This window comes from Gopherus flavomarginatus, chromosome 20 (genome assembly GCF_025201925.1).
Source record: "Gopherus flavomarginatus isolate rGopFla2 chromosome 20, rGopFla2.mat.asm, whole genome shotgun sequence".
NCBI classification, from domain to species: domain Eukaryota; kingdom Metazoa; phylum Chordata; order Testudines; family Testudinidae; genus Gopherus; species Gopherus flavomarginatus.
In genome coordinates, this window is record NC_066636.1 from 20463480 (window position 1) to 20484042 (window position 20563).

General features: G+C 53.4%; 2 protein-coding genes across 6 annotated transcripts in view; one reads left to right on the forward strand and one right to left on the reverse strand.

The window, feature by feature from the left end:
• The window catches only part of LOC127038305 (perilipin-2-like), a 55042-nt gene extending 41197 nt beyond the window's left edge, over positions 1-13845 (forward strand). Inside the window, exons 7-8 of one of the 5 annotated variants that reach the window (XR_007770617.1) lie at positions 5985-6297; positions 8573-9066. Coding sequence is in view for 4 of the 5 variants with exons in the window: in XM_050930879.1 (XP_050786836.1) it covers positions 5985-6203 (219 nt within the window). In the remaining variant the exon portion in view is untranslated. The other 4 variants (XM_050930881.1, XM_050930882.1, XM_050930879.1 and 1 more) reach the window with 4 other exon arrangements.
• Positions 13846-17165, reverse strand: LOC127038308 (ras-related and estrogen-regulated growth inhibitor-like protein). The gene is made up of 4 exons (XM_050930887.1): positions 17026-17165; positions 15804-15857; positions 15607-15683; positions 13846-14917 (listed from the first exon to the last, which is right to left on the reverse strand). The coding sequence occupies exons 1-4, from the start codon at positions 17138-17140 to the stop codon at positions 14498-14500; spliced, it is 666 nt and encodes a 221-aa protein (XP_050786844.1). The 5' UTR covers positions 17141-17165; the 3' UTR covers positions 13846-14497.
• Positions 17166-20563: the final 3398 nt, after the last annotated feature.

Consider the following 20563-nt stretch of genomic DNA (forward strand, 5'->3'; position numbering starts at 1 on the left):
CAGGTCACTCTCTTCCAAAGCACCTCAGGGCCTCGTGAACCATTCATGACTTAATGCAATAGCCATGTTCCCGTCACGCCAACCTCTGCTGGCAACAAAGCCTCCCCTGGCATGGCCTGTGCTCTAGCCAGATTTCCCCCAGGTGGGAATTGCACTTCTCCTGAACTGGGGAGATGGCCAGGGGCTACTTTGGCTCTGCCATGCACTGTCGGCTGGCCGTGCTGCTAGTGGCAAAGTGCAGGGCACTCGGGACAGTCTGTACTATGACAGTAGAGTGAACAGGAGAGTAGAAGAACTAGATGTGATTTCTCTTCCTCCTCCCCAGGCTCCTTCTCTGCTTTTTCATTGGAGCATCCATTACCCTGACAAATCAAAGCGCTAAAGCGTTTTTGCCCTTTTCGAGTCAATGAGCCGAGCCGCAGCTGCGTCTCCGAAACCGTGAAGGGGGTGTCTGAAGCGCCGGGAGGGCAGTTTGTGTAGCAAGCAAAGGGGGAAATTGACAACAGGGCATGATTCATATGTCTTCCTGAAAGCATGTTCTGTTCCCAGAAGCCTGAAGGCCAGACTCTGATCTCAGGTACACCAGTGCAAATCCAGAGTGAATCCCTTGTCTTCCATGGATGTATACACCAATGTAACTGGGAATCTGACCCTACCTCTATTGACTCCAGTAGGGTTACTCTGGGTTTACACTGGTATAACGGGGATCAGAATCAGCCCACGATTCTATTGACTACAATGGAGTGACTCCAGATTCACATCAGTCTCGTGGAGATCAGAACCTGCCCCTAGCTCCAGTAACTCCAGAAAGGGTGCCATGCATCAGAATCTGGCCTGAATTCTCCCATCATCTAATTTCCCCCCCTACATTTCAGTCTTCAACACTTATGTCCTTGAAAATAATATTACTTTCATCTCCTGGCCTTGTGTTTCAGTCTGGAGAAGGACCGAGGAGGGCTCCGATTAGAGGCTGGGACAAGGGTCAGAACCTCAACTCCTAACCCAGCCCTTTAATTTTGGGGCCAGGATAAAAGCTGCAGCACCTCAGACACTACTACTTTCTGTTCCGAGTGCGAGGTGCACGTCTTTGACCCACCGCCTATAATAACGAGCACAGAACACAGCCATAGAATGGGTACATCCGACCGAAACAAAAAACCTTCTTGTGATTTTCCCCTTGGGTGGAATCGCATGCTACAAGTGCTCGTTGTGTTGGCTGGGAGGTGCTCAGGTGACACAGTGGTGAGGGCTGTATAAGAACCAGACCCGAATCAAATAGCAAAACCCTTCTGCTAGATTTGAGAGCAGATTCACGGCAATAGTTAGGTACCTAGAGGTGCATTTAGTGAGATTTACAAAAGTGCCTATGGCGGTCAAGTGCCTAACTCATATTGAAAGTCAATGGGAGTTAGGTACCTAGCTCACGGAGGTGATTTTTGCAAAGCCTTTTGTCAATTTGGCACTTGGTTCTGGATCATGAACAAAAGTGCTGAGTAGATTCAGTTTGGATGGCCCAGAATTGTCAGAAGTCACACGAGATCCACTAATTTCTCCTAGGGCTGAGGGGAGATATGATTGCTCTCTACAAATATATCAGAAGAATAAATACCAGGGAGGGAGAGGAATTATTTAAGCTCAGTACCAAGGTGGACACAAGAACAAATGGAAATAAACTGGCCATCAGGAAGTTTAGACTTGAAATTAGATGAAGGTTTCTAACCATCAGAGGAGTGAAGTTCTGGAACAGCCTCCCAAGGGGAGTCGTCGAGGCAAAAGACATATCTGGCTTCAAGACTAGGCTTGATACACTTATGGAGGGGATGTATAATGAGACTGGTCTTTGACTATTAGCAGTAAATGTGCCCCATGGCTTGTGATGGGATGATAGATGGGGTGGGATCTGAGTTACTACAGAGAATTCTTTCCTGGGTGTCTGGCTGGTGAGTCTTGCCCACATGCTCAGGGTTTAGCTGATCGCCATATTTGGGGTTGGGAAGGAATTTTCCTCCAGGGCAGATTGGCAGAGGCCCTGGGGGGGTTTTGCCTTCCTCTGCAGTGTGGGGCACGGGTCACTTGCTGGAAGATTCTCTGCAGCTTGAAGTCTTTAAACCATGATTTGAGGACGTCAATATCTCAGACATAGGTTAGGGGTTTGATACAGGAGTGGATGGGTGAGATTCTGTGGCCTGCATTGTGCAGGAGGTCAGACTAGATGATCATAATGGTCCCTTCTGACCTTAAAGTCTATGAGTCTATGATTCAGTGTTTTACTGATCTTATTATATTTGTCTGATGGTAGCACCTGAGAACCCCAGTAATGACCCCATGGTGTTAGGGGGTCTGTATGAACATAGAACAAAGAGGCAGGCCCTGCCTCAGAGATATTCTATTTCTGTCTTGCTCCCACTCTGCTACCTGTTTCACAGTCTCTGGTAGACAGAAAATAAACCCAACAAAGTGAGACCCACCCTTTACGATGAGCTATTGCTGTGGTTAATCTGCAGGACACACTGCTGTTGGGTTTTAATGTGGTTCACCTGAGGAACTCTTTGCTACAGGATATTAGTGAGGTTAACTTGTGGAACTCACAGCTGCTGTGTATTACTGAGATTTGCCTCTGGAACTCTCTGTTCCAGGATATCACTGTGGTTAACTAGTGGTTTTAATGTGATTTAACGTGCTGGATAGTAGTCCGATTTGCCTGTGGAACTCTCTGCTACAGGATGTTAGTGAGGTTAACCTGTGAGATTCACTGCTACTGGGTATTAGTGAGGTTTGCCTGTGGAACTCTCTGCTACAGGATGTTAGTGAGGTTAACCTGTGGGATTCACTGCTACTGAGTATCACCCTGCCAAGGAGCTCTGTGACATTCAGAAAAGAATTAGATGTTTGTATCAATAAGGATTGCACCTGCTAGGACCCTAAAGGAAGCGGTCTTCAACTTCATGCTGCAGGGCTCCATCCAGTCACCAGACTCTCTCCCGTATAGCATGGCCCGGGCATGAGTGAGCTGGGGGAGCTACTGTCTGACTGGCGGGGGTGGGTACCGCACTCTAGATGGACCATAAGCCTGCTCCAGGGGCCGCAATTCTTGTGGCTTGGGTGAAAGTCACCGTTACGTACCAGATGCTCGCCTGGTCTGGCTTCTCCAGACAGCCGGGTGCCGTCCCGTAAGCTGCCTCCTAAAACAAAGCTAGCAAATACCTTCTGGAAAGACAATGAGCTCATGTGTGAGGCCTGCAGGATGTACAGCAGCCAGGGGTCACGGGGGAGTGGGGCAGGTCTGGGGCTCAGCAGCTCTCTGCTGTCTGGCATCAGCGGGGCAGCGGAGAGATCCAGTGTCAGTAACTCTTGTGCTGCGGGGGCCTGAGCCGAACGGCTGGTTCAGGGTGGGGGTGGGGTTGTAACTGGGCAAAAAAGTTGCAGGCAAAAAAATTTTCTGTTTGCAAAATGCTGTTTCGGGGGGAATGTGTCGGTTTCCAGGGAATGTGCCCAACAGTACATTGGTTTAGATGAAAATGTTGCCAGGAAGGTTGCTTAGGCCCAGGATGGAATTTGTGCCTAGAGGGAGAGAGACCTGCCCCAAAATAGCCAACAGCCTGTTGGTTAAGACGGGCACGTGGGAGGCCCAGGCTTGGATCTCTTCTCTGTCTGAGTCAGAGCAAGGACTTGAATGCAACCACTGGGCTGGAGAGTCGGCCTGTCTCTTTGGCCCAAGGGCTATTTAATTATTTGTAAGAGAGGAGCAGGGGGCAGATGACCAGACAGCAAGTGTGAAAAATCAGGACAGGAGGTGGGAGGTAATAGGAGCCTATATAAGAAAAAGCCCCCAAAGTCAGGACTGTCCCTATAAAATCGGGACATCTGGTCACCCTGGGGGAGGGTGGGTGGGTGAGGTAATATCCTTTATTGGACCAGCTGCTGATGGCAAGCGAAAGATGAGCTTTTGAAGTACACAGAGCTCTTCTTCGGGTCTGGGAAAGGTACTCCAAAGGCATTTCTACACTGTAGTGTACACCCAGGGTGCTGACTCAGCCTCATACCTAACCCCGCTTTTGTCTACACACAAATTGCACTAACCCAGGCCTCAGGACCCCTCCCCACCTCCATCTCCCAGGGGCAGAGGGTCTGAGCCTGAGTCAAGTCAGGATTCAGGGTCCACGCCTTATTGCTTTGCAGTGTAGACACAGCCACGCTGGATTCATACTCTGGGAGTCCACCAAAAATATCCCATAATCCCGCTGCCCCAGGTTCTTTGTCCTCTGGACAGTCAGGTTTGGTGGACAGTCGAGGTTTCCCGCATTGCATCATGAATGAAGGACTGGAGCGGCAACGTTTTGGGAGATCACTAGAAAGTCTGGGTTATGGTGGTTGGCCGTGTGCCCACATAATGCAGTGTAGACACTGGAGCTCTGGTTTCCTTAGCCTGGGGTCCCAAATGAGTGTAGACACCATTTCTAAGTTCTGCATTTCCCGGGAGATGGGAATTCTGCTTTTTTTGGCCAGCTCTAGTACCGAGTGCCTCCAGCCCCTGTTACAGCCATCCCAGTATCAGAGGGGTAGCCGTGTTAGTCTGGATCTGTAAAAGCAGCAAAGAATCCTGTGGTACCTTATAGACTAACAGATGTTTTGGAGCATGAGCTTTCATGAGTGAAGTGGGTATTCACCCACAAAAGCTCATGCTCCAAAACGTCTGTTAGTCTATAAGGTGCCACAGGATTCTTTGCTGCTTAGCCATCCCAGTGTGACAGTAATGGAGGTTAACCTACAGAGTGCGCGGCTGCAGGCTATTAACTGAGGTAAAACCTGTGGAGTTCCTGGGAGCTCAAAGGGGCTCTGAAAGCACAGATCCAGCCCTGAAAACGTTTCTTTTCAAACATCAGGAGGTAACCGTGTGAGTCTGTATCCAAACAACAACAAGGAGTCTGGTTTTTTACTCACGAAAACTTATGCCCAAATAAATCTGTTAGCCTTGAAGGTGCCACCAGACTCCTTATTCTTTTCAAACAGTCACTCATGCAGTGAACGGTGAATGTTTCCATCTGGGGTAGCTCCCTCATGTAGTATCAAAATCTTGGCTGATGGTAGCCACGGGGGAGATTTGGCTGAGGATGCAGAGGGGCGGTTAACCCTTTGTAAACTCTCCCAGTATGCCTGTGTAAGTCCCTCTGTTTCCCCCGCAGTGAAGATCCAGCTTCTCATAGACAGAGAATGGGTGCTCCCTATGGAGGGGTCAGCCTAGGTAGACCCTGTGCAGTGATCCAAGCAGGGGCAGCTCCAGGCACCAGCATGCCAAGCACGTGCCTGGGGCGGCAAGCCATGGGGGGGTGCTCTGCCGGTCGCCGCAAGGGTGGCAGGCAGGTTACCTTCAGCGGCTTGCCTGCGGAGGGTCTGCTGGTCCAGCGGCTTCGGCGGACCTCCCACAGGCGTGCCGCCGAATCCGCAGGACTGGAGACCTCTCGCAGGCAAGCCACCGAAGGCAGCTGCCTGACGTGCTTGGGGTGGCAAAATACCTATTGCCACCCCTGGACCCAAGGCAGCACGGGCTGGGAGTTAGAGAACCACAAGGTCTGTCTGTGTCCACCAGACTTGGTGAGAGCCCCTTTTCCATTCATTACAGCCCAGTCTTCTCCCCAGCCCCCCTGACCGGCCTGGAACCGGTCCAGGGGGGAGCTGGGGTCTCACCGGACCAGGAGGCCGGCCCGGTAAGACCAGCTATGCCAGGCATCTGTACAGGGCCTGACTGGCTTGAAGGCAGCAGCTTCCAGAAGGGACTGTTCCCAGCAGCACTTTCTAATCACATCTGAGCAAGGTGACCCTGTGCTTTCCGGGTCTTACATAAGAGCCGTTAATGGCTCGTATAGGTGGGGACGAAAATAGACTCACATCAGGACCTTCGGAGGGACAGGTGGTGGTGGCGGGGGTGTATGAGTGTGATTCCCTGCCGGTGACCTCTCCAGGTTCTTCTTCTTGTTCCCATCCAGCTGAGATGTCGACTCCACCGCGCTCTGGTTGCTCTGACTGAGACAAGTGGCTCAGATCCAAGCCCCCAGCCTGGCTTCCCCGAGCATCCCACCCCGTCCAGCTCGTCCAGAGGAGGCGATCGAGCTCGGGAGGCACAAGCAGCAAGCACAGCATCCAGGATGGGAGCAGTCACAGGTCCACCCCGTCGCCAATCCGGAGAGAGCTCCCCGCCACCCTGAATCAGGATCCCCTTGCCAAGAAGACTCGATCTCCACCCCCTGTGGCCAGCCAGCTCTGGGAGGGCAGGGACCTCTCCTCCTTGGGCAAAGAGATGTGAGCATGCAGCCAGGACATCCGCCCCCCCTTCTCTGCCACAACCGCCGGGAGCTGGACGGGAAGTGGGATTTGCAACCTGCAGGGCATTCTGGGATTTTGAAATTTCATTTTCTCCCAGATCTGGGCAGAAAATCAAAATCTCGGAATCTTTCGCAAAATGAAATAATATGAAATCATGCGTGATGACCTTATCGGAATTGTTTCATTTCGACTTTATCATTTCACCTATTATATAGGGAGGCAGAGTGGCCTAGTGGCTAGCGGACTGACCAGAGACTCAGGAGATCTGGGCTCATTCCAAGCTCTGCCAATGATCTGCTGGGAGACTTCCCCCTCTGTGTGCCAGTTTCCCCATCTGTAACATGGGGAAAATGAAGCACTTAGAAGTCTATGGATGAAATATGCTATATAAGCGCTAGGTTAATAGTATATTTATTATATTATAAAGTCAAAATGATAAGGGCGAAATGAAACGTCTCTCGTTCTGGGCTGGGAAGCTTTAGGCCAGGAATAGAATTGGGGGGGGAGGGGCTGAGCAGAACGAGTTAATACCTTGCAGCAGGGGCCTCTGTAAGTTAACCTGAGACATTGTTCTGTAGCAGGAAGTTCCTCAATATCCTGTGGCAGGGTGTTCCACAGGGTAGACTCAGATATCGTCCTGCAGCAGAGAGTTCCACAGGATAACGTCAGTTAATATCCCATAGCTGGGAGTTCTGCAGGTTAATCGCCCTAACACGCCCAGTGGTAACCATGCTGACAGCCACCCCCCAGGGAAGGCATCTTCTCCAGCAACCAGCATGCCAGCCTAACCCCATCGCTGGCAGCTGCCAAGCCTTCTCTCCCCTATTAACTGACACCCCTTCACATCTTCCCCAACTACCACAAATGTGCTTCCAAAAAGACCTCTCTTTCCCCAGGGCAGTAACAGTCCCCACAGCTGAGTGGTGCTTACTGAACGCAGTCTTGGGTCTCGTGCATTTCCAGCTCTTCCAAGCGGCTTGCTCTGACATAGAGAAGATGGGCCAGAGCTAAATCTCACATGCAAAACACCCCCAATGCAGTGCAAGTTCTGGGATTACCAAATAGCTGGCTACATGCCTCCAGTTTAGCATTAGCACCCACTCCTGCCAGCTGCAGAGCACCCTTCGCTCCCTCTGGCTTCAAATACGCAGGAGCAGTGTGCAAAAGGGGGCCCTCGCTTTTGTATCCTGTCCTTCCATGCAAGGTGCACCCTAAGTGGCTTTATGGAGTTAGGAAGATAAATCATAGAGAGCAGAGAGGGCCTGGGTCTGCCGGGAGGCACTGGTGAGGGAGGAGAGATGCAGAACGGCTGCCCTAGGGGAGCGAAGCTGCCCTGGAGAAGGCTCTTGCGTCGAGAAAGTCCGGCCTGCGTGTAAGGGTGGAGCTAGAGAAGCCAGGAAGAGAGAAGAGATGGCTTTACAGGGAGGAGGCTCCAGTGGCTGCTGCTCTACAAGAACCCTTTATGGTTCTCACATGACTGTGTCATCACCTTCAAAGACACTGCAGCAGGACAGGCTCCCTCAATCCAGGGCCCTCGTGAATTAGCTTTGATCAGTTTTGCTATGAAGCTAGGTTCCCCTCCCTCTCGCATTTCCCTTCCTGTGTTTGTGTTCTGTAAAATGTACTAAAAAAAATAAAAACATGAACCCAGCCACGTTCACTGGAGCCAGGGCTGCGTCCCCCTGCCGTTTTCTTGGGTCTGCAAGCGGGCACGGCTCACTCCGAAAGAGCAATCCTTGGTTCTTGCATCACTAGTGCAGACTCTCAGAACATGCTAAGCACATGGGTGTTAACCCCCACTTTAAAGGTGGGAGAATTGAGGCACAGAGAGACTATGTGACTCGTCAGGGGGTACGTTAGTGGCAGAGCTGGGAATAGGCTCCAGGAATCCTGAATCCCAGTCCTACACAACACTCCCCTCCCCAGTGTTGGGAATGGAATCCCGGAGTCCTGTCTCCCAGCCCCCTAGTTCTAACTGCTAGACCCCGCTGTCTTCCCAGAGCCAGACATAGAATGTCCTGTTTCTCAGCCCCTGGTTTAAATCACTAGACCACGTTCCTCCCAGGACCAGGAACTTGCATCCTCCTGCTATAAGCATCCTGCAGCTAGTTCCCCATGTCTGTATTTGAACAATAGATTGGGAGGTGGGGGACACTTTGGATTGTATCTAAACAGGTGCACCTTTCTCAAGTAACCTGCCATTCCCATTCAGGCTGGCTTACGGCCTTGTCTCTCCTCCCTTCCGTTGCAGTTCCAGAAGGAGGCTGAGTGGCTGCAGGCTCCAGGTCCATACGAGCGGCGATACGCATGCCGTGTGCACCGCATGCGCCCTCAGACTGTGGCTTTGCAAAATATGTATCCCTCTTCAGCTTGATTCTGTCCTCAGGGACAAGTCCAGTGACTCCCGTGTGCATTCCCTTGCCTTACGCCAGTTTGAGGTGCGAATCGGGCCCTGCGAGACCACTGTGGAATTGCTCCGGCCCTCCCTTAGCTCACACACATACATTTCACTTGCCCTGCAGCCAGTGGGTGCAGCACAAGGGCCAGAATCTGATCTCGTTCTGGTTTCACACCAGCATAGCCCCATTGATTGCAGCAGAGCTGCTCCTTTTTGACACTGGGGAAAGCGAGTGGAGAATCCAGCCCGGTGTCTCAGTAGTGAGGCTACTGATTGCCAAGTCTGGCATCCCCTTACCTGCTGTTAAATGAGTCTTCTGTTCTGTTCCTCGCCCTGCTGTTCTTCCTTTTCAGTTCTTCAAGCCTCCTTCAATCGCCGCCTTGCCGAGAGCGCACAGAAGCCGATGCTTATTGGTGTCTCTGCAGACACAGGACTGGTGTTACCTCCGTACTGCAGGAGGCCTTTTGATCAATTAATTTGCCTGAAGTCTTCCAGAGATCTGCCTGATGGAGCTGATTTTCCAAGATCCTCAATCCTCCCAGCGGCTGTTGAGTTCAGCTGCATTTGTCGGTGCCCAGCCTCTCTAAAGAGCAAGCCCCAGGCCTCTTCTCTATCTCCCTGTTCAGAGGCTGCTCGACCCTTCCTGGTAGGGCCAGGTGGAGGTGACCCCAGTCCATAAATGTTACAGTGGAGTTAGAGGTGAATTGGAGCTGCAGAATTCAGATCCAAATCCGGACTCCCCCCAGGGTTGGGTTTCAGCCCGTTCCGGAGTTGAGGGACACCTGCTGAACTTCCCCGCAGCCTGGAGGTGTTTGACTCCAGGCCCAGGCTCCATCCCACTCTCCCTGGTCCTGTCATTTACACCAATGCAGTGTGCTTGTCGAACGCTGCCATTCTGAGCCTGTGGCATTTCACACCTGCTCTGCATAGTTTAAACGACAGCGGCTGGTGCAGAGACTCAGGCCCCTGGTGTATGGGAGGTAATGACTGCTGCTAGACAGGGCAGTGTCTGGAGAGCCAGGGGCCCCTTTGTAACTGGGAAGCCAGAGCCCCATGCACCCAGCTGTTTACCCAGAATTGCATTCCACTTTAACTCCTGGTAGGTCAGTAGATACTTATTGGGCACGATACTTGGTCAGTGGCCCTCTGTGCTTGGCTCCTAACAGAGCACATGCATGATGGACATTGTCCAAGCTCACCCTTCCCCACTGCTGGTCATCCTCTTTCATTAAGGTAACAAAACCCTCAGGTAGGACTGTGCTTATCATGATAAACCTTAGCCCCCCTCCCTCCTAAGCAGGCTCGTTACATCTCATCCCTGGAGGCCCTCTTCTAGTGCTCCCTTCACTCCCAGACTCTCAGCCTTTATGTTGTTGAACAGGCTTAATCAGGCCTCACCTGGTCTGGCTGAAAGGGTGAGTCAGTAGAGTAGCTCTGCACCTCCATACAAGGTTCCTGTTTAATGCCCTAAACCAGATAGAACAGATCCTTTGATTCACCTCCCATGATCCAAAAGGGCCCATTGTTTCTTGATATGGCAGCTTTGGGGGAATTGGTGAACAGGGATGTCAAATATATGTCCATCAGCACCAGAATGGGACCCTACATTTTTTATGTGATCTGAGCTGCTTTTAACGTCTATCTTTCCTTGCATGTTATTTTTTTATAATGTTCTTTGCACAGTCCTCATTTAGAGACACCCTCAGATCTCACACACCCCAGTCCCTATTGGATTAGGAGACTGGGCCTGATTCTGATCCCTGGGGCAAACCCAGAGTCACTCTCTGCATTGGATTTACACCAGTATAGGAGAGATCAGAGCCTGGCCTGTAGCTGCTACTGCGCTCTTCCAAATCCAGAGCCTTTCTGTAACATCCTGGAAATGCTGGGAGCTGAGCTTTGTTCTGCTGTGTTGCCCCCAGCAAAGGGAAATGACCGCATCTCTGTGACTGCTCAGCCAGTTGGGAGGTTAGCAGATTCCTGAGCTGATGCTGACTAAGGGGACATGGTCTCTGCCCTCGCTCAGTTCCCGGAGCTCTGGGTCACGCTGTAGCCTGCGGGCTCAGGGGAGAACGTGTGGGCTGCCACACAGAGGGGTAAGTGCTATTCCAGGGCATTTGCTTCAGTGTATGGACTCCGGTGTAAAACCAAACACAGGAGGCATCCCAGGAGCTAGAGCCCTTTGTTTATCCACCCAGAACAGGTAGCAGCAGGGCAAGCTTCACACCTGCACTGTCCCAGAGAGACTAGTTGTTTGCAGGGTTATTGTAGCCATGTGGGTCCCAGGGAGAATAGATCAGTTTCCATCTTCAGTGCCTGAGTGCAGAGCCCCTTGTGCACTGGCAAACAAGGGGTTAACTCTGTTAGGTCCTTCTCATGTCCCTTATCATCGTACAATTGTGAATGGTCTTTATCTCCATTCGGCACATGGGGAAACCGAGGCACAGAGCAAGCTCAAGTGACTTGCCCAGGGTCACACAGGGAGTCTGTAGCAGAGCTAGGCATCAAAGCCAGGCCTCCTGAGCCCCAGCCCAGTGCTCTATGACTGAACCAATTGGTTTAGTAGAGAGGGCTGGATTCTAGGGTTATTGTGGTCCCTGGGCTGGAATATAAACTCAGGACTTCATCCTCCCTTCAGTCCACAGTGGATTCATCAACTCATGTCTGTGGGTGGTTGATAATAAGAGCAAGGGGGTGAATCAGGGCACGACCAGAGCACACTGCACTGTGACTTTCTCTGCTGCTGAGGGCCCGTAGTTAGCAGAGTGTAAGTTAGAGCAGCCCTGAGGCCACTCTGATTTATACTGGAGGCTGGGCAGAATAAGGGACTAAATGCCTTCTTCCCCCCTTCCCCAACTCCCAGCCTAGGTGGAGTGACTGAGGCTCAGGCCCCATGTATCATTTACACCACCCCAGAATTTGCCCCACAGACGTCCCCATGTGAGTCAGTGCTGCAGGCAGCCTCTGGCCAAACCCGCTCTGCTTGGACGCTGGGTAACGCTGCCAAATACCTATCTGTGGGGAAGGTGTGTCCCGAGAACCCACGGATGGTGACTGTTGTGGCACGTGGATGTTGGTTCTGTGCCCCCATCCTACTCAGCTTCACAAATAGCACCGCCAGCCTCCCTCCACCGTCTGCTTCCCAGCCGCAGCTTCTGCCTCATGGCTGGGGAGGGGACAGGATGGTCCCAAGTGCTGCGTAGATTCCGCCCCCGTCTACAAGGCTGCAGATCAACCAGTTCCCTGTGTTTGGTGTCTGTGACCGTGTGAGCGCTTCTCTGCATGGCTCCATCCGGTGCAGGGAGGAAGGGAAAACTGACTGCCGTGAGGCACCTGGAACAGGAGTGACTCCTCTGAGGTCAATCACAGGGAGAAAACCCAGGAGTCCTGGCTCCCGCTCCCCTGCTCTAACCCCCCAGATAACACTCCCTCCTAGACATGGGTCCCAGGAGTCCCCTTACTCTGCCCACTAGAACCCAACCTGCAAAGAAACCCCCCTTGTTATGTCTGTGTGCTGTGACAAGTGTCCCAGGGCACAACAACGCATTACACTGGGGCCTGCTCTGACCTCAGGACAGTCCTCACCAGCCTGCTGCCTGCATCTGTGCAGAAAGTACCTGCCACTCCATTTGCTGCTTGTCCCTTTGGCTTTGTAGTGTGGGTTAAATAATAATAACCACTCGCTCTTATCATCAGCAGGTCTCAGAGTGCTTTCCAAAGGAGGTATCATGAACCTCATTTTACAGATGGGGAAACTGAGGCACACAGTGGGGCTGTTGACTTGCCCAAAGTTGGCCAGCAGCAGAGCTGGGAATAGAATCCAGGTCTCCTGAGTCCCCCATCCAGTTCTCTATCCACTAGGTAACAGATCAGTGCCAGAGCCCATCTATTGTCTGTTCATTACTTAGAAGTCTGATGACCTACTCCCCCGCCCCCCATTGTTTTTTTTCTGTTGTAATAGCTGGGCCTGAGTAACTTGCCCAGATCACCCAGGGTGTCCGTGGCAAAGCCAGGAATTGAATCCAACTCCTTTGAGATTTTCCTCCAAGGGCGAAGAGTCATAGTGAAAGCATCCAACTATTTTTTTTTATAACATACAAATGTTTATTGCCCCTCCAAAAATAACATTTTTTTCACAATCATTTATTTTTTCTAATGTGCAAGTAGAATATTTTAACCGGAATAAAAGATTCCAGATGTAAACATTCGCTCCAATAAGTTAAATATTTATGTTATTCACAAATATACAACAGTTCACATTTTATTTTGTGAGAATTTGTATTCCAGCTGCTGGAGACCATAACATCTTCCACTCACCCTGGGACAGGTGGCATTTAAAACGACCCTGCCTTAAACAGCAAAAGCCTTATCTCTCAGCAGTTCCATGTTTCTAATATTCTAGGTTGAGAATCTGGCTTTGGGAAAAAAAATCAATAATAGTTTACACTTTGCAACTAATGAAGCCTCAGACCACACAAACTGTGAGGTAGGCATTATTATCCCCATCTTACAGATGAAGAAACTGAGGCACAGGGCGGGACGTGATTTGCCCAAAGTTGCACAGCAAATCAGTGGCAGAGCCAGGAATCAAACCCCGGAGTCCTGAGCCTTACTTCTGTCACTAGCCTTCGCTGGATGCAATGACAAATGCCACCGTTGTTGCTTACAGGGTGCAATAAAAGAGCCAGATTTCCGCCATCAGTTACACTGAAATAAATTCAGAGTCACTCCGCTGACTAATGAATGACGTGGATTTACACTGGTGTAGCTGACGAGTCACGCAATGCGTTAGATTCTGCTCTCAGTTACAGCAAGTGTAAATCCAGAGTGACTCTGTTAAAGTCCATGGGTTCAGATCAACAGAACCGAGATCAGAACCTGGCCCGATAACTTTTAGCAGGAAAATTAATTTGGAAACCCAGCAGAAAAACCAGTGCAGCCCAGTGCAACCTACTCAAACTCCAGTAAGCCCCATTATTTCATCACCACAATTGTAATCCTCTCTACCACCCGAGGGTTTAGAGCCCAGTTTTCAAATATGGGCCCCTTAAAAGTACATAAGGCTTCTAGGTTGCTGCAGACAGTCGTGCCTTTGGTTAAGAGGGCCCAATGCTTGAACGTCAAGCTCAGGTCCCATATACTGACCATATCATCCAAATATGGGATCTGGGTGACAGCTTCGCTGCTGCCTTGTGTTCCAAATTTGGTGCACTTACACGGAGCAGTGCAAATTTCCTCCAGCAGGGATTTTGGCCCTCTGGAGTCAAAGTGCCCGTAAAATGCTGCCATTCAGGGTTGCTAGTGTTACACGCCCACTCTGCACAGGCATCGGGGAGACCTGGGCACCCAATGTCCACTTGACAAACCCGGTTCACTGTAAACATCGCTCATTCACCCACCCCATGAAATGCACCCACCTCTGGGGCAGAGCGCAGCAGCTCTTTAACAGCCACACGGTCACAATTTTAAGGAAGGGGCAGGTGGAGAATCGTTCCTCCAGTGGAAACTGCCAGCGGGCACAGGTAGGGAGGCGGAATGTAATTACCACCCTGATTATATCGCAGACCCCAGCCAGAGCTCCCACCCGAGAAGGCTGGCGACACACACACAGAGCTGCTTCCCCCTGGCTCTCGCCATGGACCCTTGCCAAGGGGCTCATCCGATGCCACGCTCCATGCCAGACTGAGGAACCAGCGACACCCAAGCCACTGGGGCGTGATTCCGGCTACGTTCCGTTTTCCCCAGGATCCGAGCTCTCTTCGTGGGACCCCTCCTCACTTATTCTGTCCTCCTCCTCCCAAAGACGGCCGACATGGTGCGGACGATGCCGCGGATGCCCACGGCCTTCTTGCCGGAGCTCCTGGAGTCCCGCACCAGGTCAAGGAGCTCGTGGAAGACCACCAGGGCACCGTGGTACGTCTCGGCGGCCGAGATCTCAAAGAAACCCGAGTTTGTGGAGAGGGCCAGGAGCCGCCCTTCCTCGCTGGAGACGGCCCGCCGGTGCTGCAGGTCCCGCTTGTTGCCCACCAGGATGACGGGCACTTTCTCGGAACCGCTCCGTCGCTTCAGCTGCCGGATGCGCTGGAGCTGCTGGCGGGCCAGCTGGAAACTGGAGCGGTCACAGATGCTGTAGACCACGACGAAGCCGTCCGCCCAGCGCAGCTGCTTCTCACTCACCCAGCCCTGGAGCTCGGCGGTCTGGAGAGGAGGCAGTGGGGGCAGGTTAGAGAGAGTGGGACAAAAACCAGGAATTAGCTGAGGCAAAGAGGCCATCACGTCGCCACAGTGATCAGATCAACCCAGCCCTTCTCTTACCAGCCCAGCTGGGGAGAAGGGGGGAGGGGGTCAGGAAAGGATTTTCCCTCCAGGTGCCGCATGGCATAACTGACCAGCTAGGAGGGGAAGGAGGGCCTGGCCATTACTGGGGAAGAGCTGAAGCATCCATCTTTCTTGTGGGCAGGTGAAGACACTGGTGAGTGCGACATTAGTTGCTGCAGCAGTAGTGCCAGGGCATTGGAGAGGGTCAGTTCTGTCAGCCATGCTCTCGCCTTCCCCACTTGGTCTTTATTCAGCCTCCCTCCCCCAAAAAGTAATTCCATTATTAAAGGAATTGGGTGCCACTTCTCAGCCTCAGGTGGAAGCCAAGGGGGCCATGTTTGTTGAGGGCAGAGGGTTTCCTAAAGGCTCTGCAGAACCAAAGCAAGTTTGTCCTTGCCCATGTGCCCTTCTAGGAGGAGACGGGGTGGGGATGAGCTGCCTTGGCTCCATCTGCTGGGAGGACATCTGTCCTGTTAGGAGCTGGCCTGAGTCCCAACAAACTCATTCCATCCATTCTGTCCCAAAAGCCCATTGGGTTGGGTTGGACGCTGCGGGCTGTGATTTCTCACCTGGGGGCAGGTGGAGTCCCAGATGCTGAAGCAAACGTCTCTGCCTCCGACCATCCCGTTGTGCGTGTAAACGGATTCTGGAGCCGCACGGGGAAGGGGGAAAAAAGACGGAGCCATTAACAGAGTGAGAAAGAAAGAAAGAAAGAAAGAAAGAAAGAAAGAAAGAAAGAAAGCGATCATAACCCAAAGCTACTCACCAATATCTCCATATTCACCAATAAACCTCCGGGTGAGGAATCGGACTGTCAGAGCTGGAACATAAGAAACCCAGCGTTACTCAGGCTGGCACCAAGCTGAACCTAGATCGCCCGGCAGGACTGCAAGCCATTCCGGGTCCTCCCAGCGCGTCCCCTCACCCCTGCACGGTCCCAGTGGGATCAGGGTGGTGGGCAAAGCCGGAGTGAGAACTCAGAACAGCTGTCCACATGCATGGGGTACAGCATGTGGGAGGGTGGAGGGAAAGGGGCAGTGGGAAGATGAAGGGAAAGGGGCAGCGATCGGATGGAAGGGTGGGGGACTGTGGGGTGGTGGAGGAAAGGGGCAGTGGGAGAAAAGGGGCAGCGATCGGACGAGGAGGGGGGCTGTGGGAGGGGTGGAGGGAAGGGGGCAGTGGGAAGATGGAGGGAAGGGGGCAGTGGGAGGGAAGGGGGCAGGGATCGGACGGGAGGGGGGGTGGAGGGAAGGGGGCAGGGATCGGACGGGAGGAGGGATGGAGGGAAGGGGGCAGTGGGAAGGAAGGGGGCAGGGATCGGACGGGAGGGGGGGTGGAGGGAAGGGGGCAGTGGGAGGGAAGGGGGCAGGGATCGGACGGGAGGAGGGATGGAGGGAAGGGGGCAGTGGGAGGGAAGGGGGCAGGGATCGGACGGGAGGAGGGATGGAGGGAAGGGGGCAGTGGGAAGATGGAAGGAAGGAGGCAGCGATCGGACGGGAGGAGGGATGGAGGGAAGGGGGCAGTGGGAAGGAAGGGGGCAGGGATCGGACGGGAGGGGGGGTGGAGGGAAGGGGGCAGTGGGAAGGAAGGGGGCAGGGATCGGACGGGAGGGGGGGTGGAGGGAAGGGGGCAGGGATCGGACGGGAGGGGGGGTGGAGGGAAGGGGGAAGTGGGAGGGAAGGGGGCAGGGATCGGACGGGAGGAGGGATGGAGGGAAGGGGGCAGTGGGAAGATGGAAGGAAGGAGGCAGCGATCGGACGGGAGGAGGGATGGAGGGAAGGGGGCAGTGGGAAGGAAGGGGGCAGGGATCGGACGGGAGGGGGGGTGGAGGGAAGGGGGCAGGGATCGGACGGGAGGAGGGATGGAGGGAAGGGGGCAGTGGGAGGGAAGGGGGCAGGGATCGGACGGGAGGGGGGGTGGAGGGAAGGGGGCAGTGGGAGGGAAGGGGGCAGGGATCGGACGGGGGCTGTGGGGTGCCCAACACTCACCGGATTTCCCCACTTTCTCCGCTCCCAGCACCAGGATATTGGCTTCCACTTTGGGCTGGCTCCCTTCGGCCATCCTGCCGGGCAGCTGGGGCGCGGGGCGGAGCTGAACGACCATCTGTAATCCCGGGGCGCGGGGCAGGACCGGGGCGGGCGCTGCTGCTCTGAGCCCGGGCAGCGCCGGAGCCGGGTTTATAGGGGAGAGGCGGAGCCGGGGTTTGAGCGACGGACACACAGGGACAGCTCGCTGCCCCCGCTCCCCAACCTCTGGCGCGCACACACACACACACACACACACACACACACACAACCCAGCACGCAGACAGACACACAATCCAGGGTGCACACACACAGGCACGCTTTATTTTCACAGGGAGACACACGAATACAGATTTACAACACGCACCCGGTCTGGAGGCACGCATACATACTCTCATTTTCACAGATTCACAACACACACGCAGCCCAGGGCATCCTTACAGATAGAGGCACACGAATACACAGACTCGCATTCACACAGAGGCATTCACACGCACACGCTCACACAACTATTGAGTTTTCTCAGACACGCAGCTGACCCAGGTATAACCCCCCCCCCCAAGTTCACCCAGAGTTACACACAACACAGTTTCACACAGGCACACACATTCCTACACACTTGCAGGCTCACACATGCAGAGATGTAGTCACACATACACATACAGGTACACATATTCACACAGACACAAAATTACAAACTGTTCCTCACACACCTGTACACATGCACAAGCAGTTGGCAAACCCACAGTGCTCACACACTGTCCTATCACACTGTCTCCCTTGCACACACACTGAAACACAGAGACATGCTCACACACACATGCACACTTTCCCTTGCATGCACACACTCACTTTCCTTTGCACGCCTACTCATACACACACCCACTTTCCCTGGCACACTGACACTTAAACACATGCTGACGCTCTCACACAGGTACCTGCTTTCCCTTGTACACTCTCTCTTTCCCTTGGGTGCGTGCACACTGACAATCTCCTGCGCACACCCGCAGACAGTCTCACACACACAAACACTCATGTGCACACACACACACACACACACAATCTCATGCTCTCACACATGCACACGCAGAGAATCTCACACCTGCTTACAGACTCTTGTGTGCACAAACACACACACAATCTCTGTCATGCACAGTTTCAGACACCGACTCTCTCTCTCTTTCTCTCACACTCAGACACAGACACACGCACACACTGAGCTGAATGGAAACTCCTTTCCCTCTCTGCCTTTGCCCACCCTTTGCCTGCCCTCAGGATTCCCTGTTTCCCATCCAGAACGGTTCCTTCCAGCTCAGCCCGGCCAGGAAGCCATGACACACCCGGGCCTGCAAGAGTCCTTTTCACACCCTGGGCTCCCCTGGCTGAAGACGGGGTGAAGGCCTGTAAGGATGTAGCAGGTTGGGCAGCTGCCTTTTCCCAGCTGGAAGCCCCAGCACCTACAGCTCTGCTGCCCAGCCAGGGGCGCTCAGCTCCGCAAACGTATTGAGGTGCCTAACTCCCATTGAAGTCAATGGGAGTTAGGTGCCTAAATACCTCTGAAGAACTGGCCCTTAGCCAGGGCTGGCACTTCCATTTAGGCGACCTAGGCGGTCGCCTAGGGCACCAGGATTTGAGGGAGCAGCAATTCAGCGGCGGAGGGTCCTTCCGTGCTCTGGGTCTTGGGGGCAATTCAATGGCAGAGGGTCCTTCCATGCTCCGGGTCTTCGGAGGCAATTCGGCGGAAGGGGGTCCTTCCGTGCTCTGGGTCTTCGGGGGCAATTCGGTGGAAGGGGGTCCTTCCGTGCTCCGGGTCTTCGGGGGCAATTCGGCGGAAGGGGATCCTTCCGTGCTCTGGGTCTTCGGGGGCAATTAGGCGGCGGGTCCTTCCGCGTTCTGGGTCTTCAGGGGCAATTCAGCGGTGGGTCCTTCACTTGCTCTGGGACCAGCCGCTGAAGTGCCCCGAAGACTGGGAGTGCGGAAGGACCCCCGCCTAGGGTGCCAAAATCCCTGGTGCCGTTCCTGCCCTTAGCCCCTAGGAGGATGCAAGCACACCCAGAGACCACAATAAGAGGCATAGTCTAGGGCAGGAGTTCTCAACCTGGGGGTTGGGACCCCTCAAGGGGTCGTGAGGTTACTACATGGGGGGTCGTGAGATGTCAGCCTCCACCCCAAACCCCGCTTTGCCTCCAGCATTTATAATATATTAAAGTATTTTTAATTTATAGGGGGATTGCACTCAGAGGCTTGCTATGTGAAAGGGGTCACCAGTACAAAAGTTTGAGAACCACTGAGCTAGGGGGATTAGGAATGGCTAGAGCCTGTCTCAGACAGTGCCCAGGAGACATGGGACATAGGGGGAAACTGAGGCACGGTGGGGAAGTGATTTGCCCATGGTCCTCCAGCAGGTTGGTGGCAGAGCTAGGGACAGAAGCCAGGTCTCTGACTCCCAATGGCCCTGCTTCAGAGGCAGGTGCAAATAAGTTTCTAGGGAACAATGGTGGAATTAACTGCCCATTGGGGAATTTTCTTCCTAATTCCACCACCCATCTCTGAACCCCCTGCTGGGTGGGTTAGACAACAGCTGGACAGACAGATGCCCTGCTGCTGAGTGAGGTGGGGATAGATCAGAGGCATTGGAAGAGCTAGATAAGTAGATGGGGTGTGGGGGAATAGAGAGCCGGGGTGCAGATGGAGAGAGAGAAGTGCGTCTTTACTACACAACAGTTTTCCTGGCCTTTTTTCTTTCATTTTAGAAGACTTGGGAAGCTGGGCTCCACAGCAGACGCTGTGCGCCTGGTAAAGGCAGGAATGCTGCTGCCATCTTGGGGCCAGGAAATAAACGATCTTAAAATGATTTCTAGCCAATTAGTATTAGCCGAGCTGCTCTGATTGATGCTGTGCACCTCATGGCCCCCAGGGAGCGGAGAAGAGTCACCATGCAGCGTGCTCTGGCCAGCACCCTGAACCTTCCCCTAAGCCGGGGGTTGGGGAGGCCTTTGCAGGGGAGGGGAGCCCTCGGGGAGCCGTTCCCAGCCACTTGAAGACCCCGTGACCCTGCCGGAGCGGCACAAAGGGGCCAGAGTGTGACTGAGAATCAGGCCCAGGTCTTTGGGATAACACAATGGAGATAGGATTCCTGTCCCGTCTCTGTAGTTGTGTGTGGCGAGGTGTGTGCTGGGATGGGGAGTCAGGACTCCTGCGTTCTTCTATGCCTATTCCGGGAGGAAACTGTGGTCTAGTGTGAGCCAGGGCTTCTGGGTTTTATTCCCCACTCTGCCATTGATTTGCAGCATGGCCCTGCCCAGCTCTGTGCCTCAGTTTCCCCACTTTGAAAATAAGGATAAAGATCTTGACCTGCCTCCTAGGGGAGGCTACGAGGCTCAGGTTTATAAAGGCCAGTCTCAGTGCTGGGGATGAGACCGCCAGCCTCTGCAGCTGTTTCTCACATGCCTGCCAAATACCTATCTCCAGACAAGTGCATGTGAGCTGGGGAGCTGGGAGC

Bases quoted from the DNA above. Each gene is read 5' to 3' on its own strand.
- LOC127038308 (XM_050930887.1), bottom strand. From the start codon at position 17,140: ATGGTCGTTCAGCTCCGCCCCGCGCCCCAGCTGCCCGGCAGGATGGCC. The intron at 15,684-15,803 runs GTGAGTAGCTTT...GTGCGGCTCCAG, and splicing joins TGGTGAATATGGAGATATTG to AATCCGTTTACACGCACAAC. The intron at 14,918-15,606 runs GTGAGAAATCAC...CCTCCTCTCCAG, and splicing joins GGGACTCCACCTGCCCCCAG to ACCGCCGAGCTCCAGGGCTG.